Source organism: Polypterus senegalus, chromosome 8 (genome assembly GCF_016835505.1).
Source record: "Polypterus senegalus isolate Bchr_013 chromosome 8, ASM1683550v1, whole genome shotgun sequence".
NCBI lineage: Eukaryota > Metazoa > Chordata > Cladistia > Polypteriformes > Polypteridae > Polypterus > Polypterus senegalus.
Window position 1 is genome coordinate 163,923,388 of NC_053161.1, and position 13,706 is coordinate 163,937,093.

Consider the following 13,706-nt stretch of genomic DNA (forward strand, 5'->3'; position numbering starts at 1 on the left):
AGGCGGGCATTTCCCTAAAGCCTGACCACACCAACACAGAGACACGTCACGGTAATGTAGAAAAGGGCGTGGCTTTACAGTTGGGGTGCACACGTTCTGTACATTTTTTGTTTTAACATTTCGCTTTATGCCTCTAGTGACTTCAGCATTATAGGGTCAAGTTGAATATGAATGATATCAATTGGAAAGGGCTTAAATCATGTAAACGTTATGTTTTACCGAGAGATCGTTTCTTAGGTAGCCACGTGTATTTTAAAGTTGATGTAAAAGGGTATACATGCAAACCATATGAAACTAGATCAATTTTGATATTTACACGATTAAAGCGGCTGAAATACAGTATCGGAAAGAACTGTGTTTGTACTCGGCATATAAATAACTTTTTATCAAGTACCATTGACAGCGAGAAACCACTGTGCTCAACGCGGAGGTTTACTTTTCTCGCGAGCTTTTAAAGTTCATTGTGCATTTTGGTATATAAGAGAGAATCGTTAGTAGGAATTAGTTCGTCTAATAATATTGTTCTTAGACCATAGGTATGTAAAAAGGCTTTGACATTTAGCCGATTAATGAGTTAACAAAGAGCAGGGTCTTATGAATTTTAAAGGCAACTTATATTCTCAAACCCCTTTGAATGGTGTGGGGTTGGTTTAATAATCGTATGATTTTCCGATTTCATTAAATAAAAAGCATGAATTGTTACAATAAATATTTTAACACTAAAGTTTGTTTCCCAAGCGTTTAAAATTGGCGGTCAAATGTGGTCGCCTTGCAGGGGGCTTCGTGGTTCTCGCTATTAATCAACTGAAGTTTAATACCAGAGGTATCCATGTTCTGTGAAAGAAAGTTTGTTCCCATTTAAAATTCACGGCCAAATGTGTTCTCATGGAGGTGAAAGAAAGTTTATTTCCCCGGATTTATAAAAGGAGGCACACTTGCGGGTAAGTGAATATTTCACTTTATAGAGTTTTTAAGACAGTTACAGCTACGCAGAACTATGCATGACTAAAAGGCATGAAAAGTGTTTATAAAATGAGGTCTTGTGTCGTGAGTTTATATCTTACCGCGGGTCTGTGAATATTACACATAGCTACAGTATAACGGCAAGACGTGTATAATACTGTATTTAATTTCTTAATGTTTATAAAATGAGGCCGTGTATGGTGAGTTTATAACTTAGAACTTTAGGAGTGAATATTTTTTTTAGAAAGTCACACATATGCGTGGCTTTGCATGCAGGATAAGTGTACTGTATATTTAATGTGCTTATCAAATAAAGACGCTTGTGGTGAACTTATAACTTAGAGGGGAAGTGAATATAGTTTTTAGTTATATCTTAGTTTGAGGGGGCTGGGAGTGAATATCATTTTAGTTATGGCTGTGCAGGAAAGATAAAGACTCTTGTCGTGAACTTATAACTTAGAGGGGGGAGTGAAAATCGCTTTTAGTTATGGCTGTGTCGTGATCTTAGTTTGGATTGAGGTGGCTGCGGTGAACATCATTTTTGTTATGGCTGTGCAGGAAAGACGCGTGTCGTTAACTTATAACTTAGAGCAGAGAGTCCCTATCGTTTTTAGAAAATTGTATATTTATTTTTAGTGGGGTGTTAAGAATTTTAGTAAAAATCAGAAGGAGTGTATATATTCTTAATCGCTTTGATTCGGGGTGAGAATAAGTATTTTACTTTACTTTATGATATAAAAAATAGAACACGTTTAATTAAATTAGATTAAGACGTTTGTTAATTGATAAGATGAAAGGCGCCGACTCCCTGTGGGGACCTAATTGCTGCAGACGCGTGAACTTATAACTTAGAGGAGGAGTGAAAATCGTTTTTAGTTATGGCTGTGACGTGAGCTTAGTTTGGTTTGAGGTGTCAGGGGGTGAACATCATTTTAGTTATGGCTGTGTAGGAAAGACGCTTGTCGTGAACTTATAACTTAGAGGCGGAGTGAGAATCATTTTTAGTTATGGCTGTATCGTGATCTTACAACTTAGAGCAGAGAGTCCATATCGTTTTTAGAAAATTGTATATTTATTTTCTTGTATGGGAGTAGGGTTTTTAGTGGTGCATGTTTTTCTTTGTCCTGACTACGTTGTGGTAAGTAAGAAGGAAAGTGAATATAAACCATTGATTAGTTCTTTTATTTGATAATTTACTACCACTTGCCCGTCTGGGAAGGGATATTACAGTATATTTATTTTCTTACTATTAGTTTATAACTTAGAGCAGTTGTATGAATATTTTATAGCGTTTTTATGTAGTCGTATATGCGTGGCTTTGCACGCGGGATAAGTGTATATTTAATTTTATAATATTAGTTTTGAATCTAGTGCTTATAAAATGTGGCCGTGAGTTTATATCTTAGCGCGGGTCTGTGAATATTTTCAGAAAGTTTACACATAGCTATGACGGCAAGACATGTGTGTATTTAATTAATTAATATTAATTTTGAATCTAATGTTTATAAAATGAGGTCGTGAGTTTATAAGCGCGGGGGTGTGAATATTTTCAGAAAGTTACACATAGGCATAGCTATGACGGCAGGATAAGTGTATATTTAATTTCACAATATTAATTTTGAACCTAATGTTTATAAAATAAACCCAAGTGTCCTAAGTTTATAGCTTATAAATACATTTTCATACTTTTATAGTTTCATATTTACATAAATTATATTTTCATATTTGCATAAATCATATTTTTATATTTCATATTTTCATATTTCATAAATCATATTTTGGGGCGGGGCTTAATGTCATTCATCATATTTGGGGGCGGGGCTTAAAGTCATCAATCAAATTCACACCTCTTTTGACACTTGCTATCTATATGTACTACTCACCATCCCAGCCAATACTGGGTAGTTACCCCAAACGTGTATTTGGTGGTACAACATTAAGATCATTCAGTCCTGCTTGGTACCGCACACGACCATGGCTGGAGTACTCTGTTGTGCGGGACGCATGCTTCTGTTTTCCCTGTCGGAAATATGGCAGCTCTGTTAATGAGAGGGATGTAGTTTTTACCTTAACTGGTTTTAACAACTGGAAAGCAGCACTTGATCGAGACAAGGGGCTACAGAGGCATGTGTCCAGCCACAACCATGTGCATGCTTCAACCTTCTGGACTGAGCATAAAAGCAGAGAGGCCACAGGGGGGACAGTGGATTCAATGTTGGCTGGTAAAACACAACTTGAAAAAAAACATTACTATGTCAAGAGTATCGGTAGTGCTATAAGGTTTCTCTGTGTAAATGAGTTGGGGCTCCGTGGGACTGCAGAAACCTTGAGACATGATGCAGTGGGTAATGATGATGACATTGCTTCAGGTATTTTTGTAAAACTGATGCTATATACCTTAAAGAAGGATGAGAAGCTAGCAAGCATTTCTAAGGGTATCCCAAAAAATGCAAAATACACATCCAAGGATATCCAAAATGAAATTATCCAAACATTGGCTGACATGGTGCTTGGAGAAGTCAGGAAAAATTATGAAAGTGCTGATTCTGCAGGGTTTTGCCTCAAAAGTGATGGGACCAGAGATAGGTGCAATGTGGAAAATGTGTCTGTGATAATACGGTTTGTCAGAAATTCCATGCCAGAGAAGCATCTTATTGGGTTGCTTGACTTGCAACAACTTGATGAAGAGTACATCACCTCTGAGATGCTGTTACACCTTTCTGATGCTGGCTACAGTGCTGACAGTATACTGAGCCAGTGTTATGATGGGGCTTCTGTGATGAGTGAGGTTAGAGGTGGGGTACAAGCTCTGCTCCAAAAGAGGCTTGACAGATATGTCCCATACATCCACTGCTACAACCACCAACTGCACTTAGTGGTTGTGCATGCCATGCAGAGTGAGCCGTGTGAAAAAAGATGTTTTAGCCTATCTAGTTCACTCTACAACTCTTTTCACCACCACTATGTGCTCAATAAACATGATGCCCCTTGTCTGAAAAGGCTGCTTGAGATCAGATGCACAAGTCACTATGAGGTGAGGTGACAAGGTGCACTGTGGAAAATCAAGAACAAATCCTATCAGAGATGACAGAGGATGATGATGCTGCAGTTGAACTGTGTAACGAGGCATCAGGCCTGCTGTGCCAAATTAAGAGGCATCACTTCTTTGAGATTGGAAAGTTCCCAGTGCGGGTGCTTGGTGTCTTGAAACCAGCAAATGCTATTCTACAGTCTCAGTCAGTTGATCTGTGCAGTGCTTCTGAGGTTGTTAGTGCAGCACTGGACTCCTTAAAAAACATGACTGTTGGGGAGTGTCATCTCCTGCTGAGGATGAGTCACATCCAACAAGGAGAACAATGAGCAAACACTTGAGTCAAAGTGTTGTGCTCTCAACTTTGGGCCATACAGACTCTGGTGACCCTACCATTTCCCCCCTTCAGTCCCTGAAAAGATCCCTGCTTAACATCCTTGACAGGGCCATTTCAGAAATGGAAACTAGATTTTCACACAAGAATATTGAATTGATGAGAGCCATATCTAGTCTTGCACCCAAATCTAGCGCATTTCTAGATCCCACCCTGTTGCACCCTCTGGCTGTGATGGCTGGCACTGTAGCAGATGTTGTAAGTCTGAAAAATGAAGTTCTTATGGCAAAACGGATGCTGCTCAAAAAATGTTCAAAGGAAACCGACCTGTCCACTGTGTGTAATCTCCTGCAGGAGTACAAGGAAGCCTTTGCTGAGTTGCATACAGTGGTGTAAAAAACTATTTGTGCCCTTTCTGATTTCTTATTCTTTTGCATGTTTGTCACACAAAATGTTTCTGATCATCAAACACATTTAACCATTAGTCAAATATAACACAAGTAAACACAAAATGCAGTTTTTAAATGATGGTTTTATTATTTAGGGAGAAAAAATCCAAACCTACATGGCCCTGTGTGAAAAAGTAATTGCCCCCTGAACCTAATAACTGGTTGGGCCACCCTTAGCAGCAATAACTGCAATCAAGCGTTTGCGATAACTTGCAATGAGTCTTTTACAGCGCTCTGGAGGAATTTTGGCCCACTCATCTTTGCAGAATTGTTGTAATTCAGCTTTATTTGAGGGTTTTCTAGCATGAACCGCCTTTTTAAGGTCATGCCATAGCATCTCAATTGGATTCAGGTCAGGACTTTGACTAGGCCACTCCAAAGTCTTCATTTTGTTTTTCTTCAGCCATTCAGAGGTGGATTTGCTGGTGTGTTTTGGGTCATTGTCCTGTTGCAACACCCAAGATCGCTTCAGCTTGAGTTGACGAACAGATGGCCGGACATTCTCCTTCAGGATTTTTTGTTAGACAGTAGAATTCATGGTTCCATCTATCACAGCAAGCCTTCCAGGTCCTGAAGCAGCAAAACAACCCCAGACCATCACACTACCACCACCATATTTTACTGTTGGTATGATGTTCTTTTTCTGAAATGCTGTGTTCCTTTTACGCCAGATGTAACGGGACATTTGCCTTCCAAAAGTTCAACTTTTGTCTCATCAGTCCACAAGGTATTTTCCCAAAAGTCTTGGCAATCATTGAGATGTTTCTTAGCAAAATTGAGACGAGCCCTAATGTTCTTTTGCTTAACAGTGGTTTGCGTCTTGGAAATCTGCCATGCAGGCCGTTTTTGCCCAGTCTCTTTCTTATGGTGGAGTCGTGAACACTGATCTTAATTGAGGTAAGTGAGGCCTGCAGTTCTTTAGACGTTGTCCTGGGGTCTTTTGTGACCTCTTGGATGAGTCGTCTCTGCGCTCTTGGGGTAATTTTGGTCGGCCGCCACTCCTGGGAAGGTTCACCACTGTTCCATGTTTTTGCCATTTGTGGATAATGGCTCTCACTGTGGTTCGCTGGAGTCCCAAAGCTTTAGAAATGGCTTTATAACCTTTACCAGATTGATAGATCTCAATTACTTCTGTTCTCATTTGTTCCTGAATTTCTTTGGATCTTGGCATGATGTCTAGCTTTTGAGGTGCTTTTGGTCTACTTCTCTGTGTCAGGCAGCTCCTATTTAAGTGATTTCTTGATTGAAACAGGTGTGGCAGTAATCAGGCCTGGGGGTGGCTTTGGAAATTGAACTCAGGTGTGATACACCACAGTTAGGTTATTTTTTAACAAGGGGGCAATTACTTTTTCACACAGGGCCATGTAGGTTTGGATTTTTTTTCTCCCTAAATAATAAAACCATCATTTAAAAACTGCATTTTGTGTTTACTTGTGTTATATTTGACTAATGGTTAAATGTGTTTGATGATCAGAAACATTTTGTGTGACAAACATGCAAAAGAATAAGAAATCAGGAAGGGGGCAAATAGTTTTTCACACCACTGTAAATTGTATGTTACAGCCCTGGTAATTGGTGTGTCTTCAGCATCGTGTGAGAGTTCCTTCTCCACTTTGTCACGGGTCCTAACCCCCTATTGTCACACCATGTTACATAAAAGAAAGAGGAATGTGGTGATCTTGGCCCATGAGAAGTCCATAACAAATAACTTGGATATGATGAATTTGGAAGAGTGTTTGCAAAGGGAAACAGGAGACTGTTATTGTAGAGTGGATTGAGGAGAAAGGAGAGTGGAGCTGTTCAGTTGCAAACGGAGAGTTCAGTTGCTTACAAAACAAACAACCTGAAAACGAGACAAAAAGACAAAAAAAGAAGAAAAAAGTAAAAATGTACTATTCTAAATCTGTTGTGTTTTACAAATTAGTTTGAAAATTGTAGGAAAAGACATGGTGAATTGTTTTTTTTTTTTTAAATTACTATGCCAACCCTTTTTAGTTTTGTAAATATTGGCTATATTGAGAGGTCTTATTTTACCCTTACTTTATTTTGCAAATTTATTTAAGAATTAGGCCATCCAATTAAGATAAAATTTATATTGTTGGTTGTAAAGATCTGGATGGATATTTTATTTTATTCATTATTTATTTATTTTTTTATTCTATTTTTCAGATTTATTTTTCAAGACTTGGTGAATTGATTTTTTTTTTTTTATAACTTGGCCTACCCTTTTTAGTTTTGTTAATATTGGCAATATTGAGTTGTGTTATTGTTGGGTTCGAATATATTTGATATAGGCCATCCAATTAAGGTAAATGTCATGTTTTTAGTTGTTATAATCTGATGAGGAATATTTTATTTTATTTTTTGTTGTTTTATTTTTCAGTTTTCCTCCTGAGGGATTGCCACCTTATCGTGGTCAGGGGGTTTGCGTGCCTTAGTGACCCTAAGAGCTACACCAGCAGAAGCTTAGCCTTTAGGTGGGACACCTAAGTTGGACAGGTCTTAGGATAGAGGCCTGACAAAGTGCAATCCAATTACATGACAAAAGCAGTTATACAGAGCATCCCCTACACCACCCACCCCTTTCCCACCTCCGTCGCCACCATGTGCCCCCTTCACATTTCTGTCTGCCCCCTTAAATATGCCTGTCTAGAACCGGCCCAGCGCCCTACCCGGAGTTTGTTTCCTGCCTTGTGCCCTGTGTTGGCTGGGATTGGCCCCAACAGACTCCAGTGACCCTGTAGTTAGGATATAGAAGATTGGATAATGGATGGATGATTCATTGTCTCCCTTTTTGCATTTCCAGCTATGTATATCTATACTAATAAAAGGCAAAGCCCTCACTCACTCACTCACTCACTCACTCACTCACTCACTCACTGACTCATCACTAATTCTCCAACTTCCCGTGTGGGTGGAAGGCTGAAATTTGGCAGGTTGATTCCTTACAGCTTCCTTACAAAAGTTGGACAGGTTTTATATCGAAATTCTACGCGTAATGGTCATAACTGGAAGCAGTTTTTCTCCATTTACTGTAATGGAGATGAGCTTCAACGCCGTGGGGGCGGAGTTTCGTGTGACATCATCACGCCTCTCACGTAATCACGCAGTACATAGAAAACCAGGAAGACCTCAAAAAAGCGCTCAAGAAAACATGCATTATATAATTGAGAAGGCAGCGAAACAATAAGAAGCGAGTTCTGCTACTTCGGAAACAAAGCACGATGTAAACCTACACTTTAAATTAAGTTCATAGACAGGCTGCCGCTGGCGTTTGTAATTTAGTGCCTGCCCATATAAGGCCGTCCGTCAGCGGCAATCCAATAGCAAACTGCCACGGGTAAATATTCACGGGTGAAGGACTGTGCTTATGGAGAGGAAGATGAGATGGTCAGGGTGGTGTTTGACACAAACTCAGCGAAACTGCCAGAGAAAGTTTTAAGTGCCAGGACTAAGGTAACATTAAATAAAGCTATGGACATAGCACGAGATGGCACCAGCACAGCTGGGAACCTTCGATGCAAGTACACCAAGTGGCTCACGTGAACTGATGCAGTGTACAGATAAAAAGCAACAGTTCCAAAGAGCGCTGAACAAAAACCGAATTACACAATTGAAAAGGCAGCAAAAATATGAAGCGTCTGATAAGCATATTCATAAATGCAGCTACTGTGGAAACAAAGCACACGGTGGAAAAAGTCAATGTCCCGCTAAAGGAAGACAGCGTAAAAAAAAAAAACAAAAACCCGTGCATGCAGTTTGTCACATCACAGATATGTCACCTACCTTTTCCATTTTCTTTGTCACTAATTGCACAGCCATATCAGGCTCACTCTTGATATCCGGAGGAACATTGTGTCTTATGTATTGAATGACTGGGACAGGTTCAAGGTGTGGACTGATGACGGTACAGGAGATAATTATACTACACAGGAGCACTAGAAGAGTGAAATACTTAAGCCCTTCACCTATGCATCTGCATGTGAGTTGATGGCTGCCGGTGAATTGTTCGGTTGTCGCTTTCAAGTGTACCGAAATGGCCAAATATTTTACACCTTTTGACAACCGCCAATGCCTCTTAAACATCTTCGATTGATAGGTGACGATTTCAGTAGTGGACACTTTGATGTTTATGAATGTTTAAACTCTCAAAAGCTGGATGTGAAGTTATCGATGAAACCAGTTGTATACTTACAACGCTTGATAGATGCCGAATGTCTCTTCAACACAAGTCCTACAAATACTGTCGTAATTGAAACAAACCATGAAACTCAAACCGATTATGACAGCAGCAATCCAAGCTGTGAGATTTGAAACAAGATCACTGTTCACATGGCCAACTGTACGTTGCATGCTCAAGAGTAAGCTCAGCGCACAGCTTGGTCATATTACAACCGGAGGGCCGAACTCACAATGTGGTATACAAAGAGATCCTTAACAAATAATTATTGGTATATTTTCCCTCAGTTTAAAAATGTTTAATTTTCTTCTTAATAAAAATTTTAAGGCAGTACTTCGCCGCTGCGAAGCGCGGGTATTTTGCTAGTTATATATACAATCAACGGTCACCTGCCTTAACGATTACTGCCTAGTAGCTCTGACCCCAGTAATAATAAAGTGCTTTGAGAGAATCCTACTAAAGTACATCAAGGATGCCATCCCTGCTGAATTTGACAATCATCAGTTCACCTATAGGAGGAACTGATCAACAGAGGATGCCATCTCAGTAGTACTTCACACAGCCCTGACTCATCTGCAGTGCCCTAACACTTATGTTAGGATGCTATTCATCGATTTTAGTTCAGCGTTTAACACTGCAATCCCAGACAAGCTGGTACAAAAGCTTCATAATCTGGGTCTGTCCACATCGTTGTGTTTCTGGATCAGGGACTTTCTCACCAGTAGGCCTCAGGTGGTTAGAATTGGAGATCGTACATCAGCCACACTGGTTCTGAACACTGGCAAGCCACAGGGTTGTGTGCTCAGCCCAGCTATAGAAGGTCCAGAAGAACAGAACATGCTCTTATATTCATATATGCAGAGGCTGTAATGTACAGTATGTGGACAATATCAAGTTCTTGGCTATCCACATCACATCGGATCTGACCTGGTCTTTGAACACATCTCACCTGGTAAAGAAGGCCCAACAAAGACTCTTCTTCCTCAGGAAGATTAGACATGCTGGATTCTCCTCTCAGCTGCTCACAAACTTCTACAGATCCACTGTAGAAAGCATTCTCTGTCACAGTATGACAGTCTGGTATGGCAGCTGCACAGCACAGGACAGGAAGGACTCGGCACAGGTGGTGAGAACAGCACAGGGGATCGTGGGAAGTCCTCTCCTAGACCTGGACTCTGTATGTGCTGGAAGGGTGCATAAGAGGGCCAAATATATAGCTGCGGATCTCACCCATCCAGGAAATAGGCTATTTGTACCACTGCCTTCGGGAAAGCGGTACATAAACATAAAAACACATACCAGCAGACTGAAAGACAGCTTTTTCCCCAGAGCTGTGAAGTCCATCTGCCCCTGCTGATACACACACATACATCTACATCTACCCCTAACCTGCCCCCCTGTAGACATGCACACATACTTTCCCTCGTAATCAAACACACACACTCGTATTCCTCCCCTGCAGACCCACGCACACAGATCACTGGTCTCTGCAGGCATACTACCTCAGGAAAAGGATGGACTTGATGATTTTTATTGCTGCTGTCTTTTATACTTGTTATGTTTATTTTATTGTTTATAGTGTATTGTGCATTTTAAGTGTTTTGCCTTGAAGCCAAGTCCTACCAACAAAAAAAATGTGTTATGTATATGCATAATAACAATAAAGAATTCTATCTATCTATCTATCTATCTATAAAATATCCTGTCAGAGGACTCTACTAAGGTGGTCACCAGATGTCTTAGCACTAGAATCCCTGAAGCCTACAAAGAAACTCGTAATCCCGGCCCACCTTAAATCCCTTCCCACCTCTCCATCAGTGTCTTTTGTTTTGTAATTGTGTTGATCAGCACAAGCAGCCTGCTCTTATCCTACCCTCGAAAGAGCTCACCTCAAACTAAGGCTGCTTATCTGTATGTAAGGTGCTTGGAGTTGTTTAGGGTAAAAAAATATATTGTCGTTTGGAAAACATACGTTTCATGTGTGTTCTGTGTCTACAGCGATCTGTGTAAGTGTAGGATAAATTGCAAGGCAGGAATTGTTGAACACATAACTAAAAAAGAAACGTTTTTTAATATTTTAGTAATAATTGACAAAATGTACACATGAAGTATATAATGTGTGAAGGCTGAAGTCCAAATATCAAATAAGCACTTTCACATAAGGTACAAGTATAACAAAACAAGTGCGCTTTTATTCATGAATATAACCACAGAAAAAGAAATCCAGTTAGAGTACGACACTGACACGACACGACATGACATGACAGCTTGGGTGGTGCAGTGGTAAGAACTGCTGACTCGTAATCAAGAGGTCGCTGGTTTGATTCCGAGCATGACTGTTGTGAGCAGTGAGCTGCTCTAATTGTTACTATTATAGAATAAAAACATAATTTGATTTGAGTCTGTAACTGCCGGTGTAAATGTATGGTACTTGTAAAAGTTAGGTTTTTTTTTTGGTTTTTTTTTTTCAGTTTTATTCTCTCAGTTGCATTCACGCTTCCCCCGATCTGACACTGCTGTTTTCACATAAAGACGTGCGATAACAGAGGTGAACTCAGATGAGGATGAGGGTTCTACATTGGAGAAAGAGAACAGAACCCCTCCCTGCAAGAAACGTCCACTCACATATAAGAACAACACAGCTGCACCAGGCGTAAAGGTAAAAGATGGAATCGTTTAGATGCAGCAAGAAGTTGGGCGTCATCCTGCCAGTGAATCTTATTTATGTTATTTACTTATTTACCTTGGTTTATTTACATATCTTCCTACAGCTTAGTCACAAGTAGACTGCAGAGTTTCCTGTGTTCGATCGATACAGGCATGCTCACAAATTACAATTGCAATGCCATGAAAAGTGCGACAGCAGCTTTCACCTGCAGCTATAGACTCTTCAGCACATGAGCAACTCTCCACGCTAGTGTTTAGATCTGGACGGTGTGTGTGCCCAATCCACCTGCAGCTATAGACTCTTCAGTATACGAGCTGTGTGTTTTGGCTCGTTAACCTATTGCAGGATCCATAACCTGCAACAGTGACTGAGCTTTCTGGTGGTATGTTTCACTCCAGAATGTCTCGATAGTCTTGACATTTCATTGTTCCCTGCACAGACTCAAGACACCCTGTGACAAACACGGCAAAGTAGCCCCAAAACATAACAAGCCTCCTTCATGTTTCACAGTAGGTATGGTGTTCTTTTTTTTTTTTTCCTTCATATTCTTCTGAGTCAGTTTGGTTTCTTTTTACTTTCTCGTATACGATTTTGGTGAATCTCGACGTTTTAGACCTCCCTGACTTTCTCGTATATGAAGTATAGACAAAATATTGTAATCCTCCAAAAATTCCATTTCGAGATTTTGACGAATCGCAACGTTTTAGACCTCCCTGAGTCCGAAAATACCATTTTTGGAATTGTGTGTGTGTGTGTTTGTGTAAACATGATAACTTGTGTATGCTTTTACATGGGTCAACCACATTTTTAATGCAAGTTTTAAGTACAAAATGTACATTTCTATTAGCGTTTGAGATATTTCCACTAACCAGAAGTGGTACTTTACCTTTTATTCATGCAGCTGCAGAGACCGATTTATTTTCTAACCCTACTTTCTTTTACTCAACTTTCTCTTCAGCATTCACTGGGTGCGCTTCAGAGCCTCTTTGTAATCAGATTTGAATGCTCTGTTTTTCTCATTCTAGAAATGTTTTAGCTCTAATATGCAATATACTATATGGACATAGACCTTGACTGTCAAGATATTGTAAAATAAAATGTGAATGTGTTTAGATCCAAATGCTGCAGTTTCAGTGGAATTAAATTGTGTTCTTCCACAGAGAAAAAGAAAAAGCTGCCATTACCTGCAACATCTATATGGATGTGAAAGAGGAGACGTGCGAAGCTGACATGACTAGTGTGGAGAAAAGGACCGTAAATGTTAAGGAGGAGGACCATGAATGGGAGTCTGTCCACCCTAAACAGGAGAGTCTGGGCATTAAGGAGGAGGAATGCAAACAGGAGTCAGTGATCATTAAAGAAGAGGCTGAAGAGAAGTGTGTCAATAATGAGACACACAAATATAAAATTATGGAGGGTGTTAAGGAAGACCACCTTTGTTATGGGTGTGAAGATGGAATAATGACCAATTTAGTCTCATCTCAGAACAGAAACTCTTCATCTCTGGAGTCTTCTATCAATGTGAAGTCTGAAATATTACAGTCTGACACCAAGAGGACAGAGGACATTGCATCAGTTAGAACTCAGGAAGATCAGCCAACACCTGCAAAGAAGTCTGGAAGAAGTAAGCATAACGTGTGTAAATTTTATCTCTGGAGATATAGGTCTGAAATGGAGATATTGTGCCTTTTTTTGAGAAACTTAAAAAGTCAATGATATTGCTGGCTAATGTAGTTTGAGAGTTCATCTACAGTATATTAATGTTGTAGATGTTACAAGACCCACTGTTTCCTGAGATTGTTGTGACCAAGGACTGGGAGATGAAAACACAAAGCAAAAATCATAGATGAGGATAGGCAGGATGAGGTGGCTTGGGGTGTTGTTAGAGAGACAGAAAGAGGTTGGAGCACCAAAACCAAAAGGCAAAGTCTGAAATGAAAATCAAAGGTAAACAATAAAACAAAACCAAGAGCTAGGACCTACTTTCATTTTATTAAGAGTTTGGAAAAAATTCAGTATTCAACCATGGCATAGCAAATATAAATGTTTCCTTATGGTATAGTGTCACTGTCTATGATGTC

The 13,706-nt window shown here is 39.8% G+C and overlaps 2 protein-coding genes across 7 annotated transcripts in view; both read left to right on the forward strand.

The window, feature by feature from the left end:
* The window catches only part of LOC120534672, a 106,589-nt gene that overhangs the window by 50,729 nt on the left and 42,154 nt on the right, over positions 1-13,706 (forward strand). The window contains exon 8 of the mRNA XM_039762264.1: positions 12,786-13,249. Coding sequence (XP_039618198.1) covers positions 12,786-13,249 — 464 coding nt within the window. The remainder of the gene's footprint in view (positions 1-12,785; positions 13,250-13,706) is intronic.
* The window catches only part of LOC120533322 (zinc finger protein 3 homolog), a 35,709-nt gene that overhangs the window by 12,496 nt on the left and 9,507 nt on the right, over positions 1-13,706 (forward strand). For 3 of the 6 annotated variants that reach the window (XM_039760167.1, XM_039760168.1, XM_039760164.1), the window contains exon 2: positions 12,786-13,249. In XM_039760167.1, the coding sequence (XP_039616101.1) occupies positions 12,786-13,249 (464 nt within the window). Of the gene's footprint in view, positions 1-606; positions 942-11,574; positions 11,617-11,908; positions 12,139-12,785; positions 13,250-13,706 lie in introns of those variants that run through there. The other 3 variants (XM_039760165.1, XM_039760169.1, XM_039760166.1) reach the window with 3 other exon arrangements.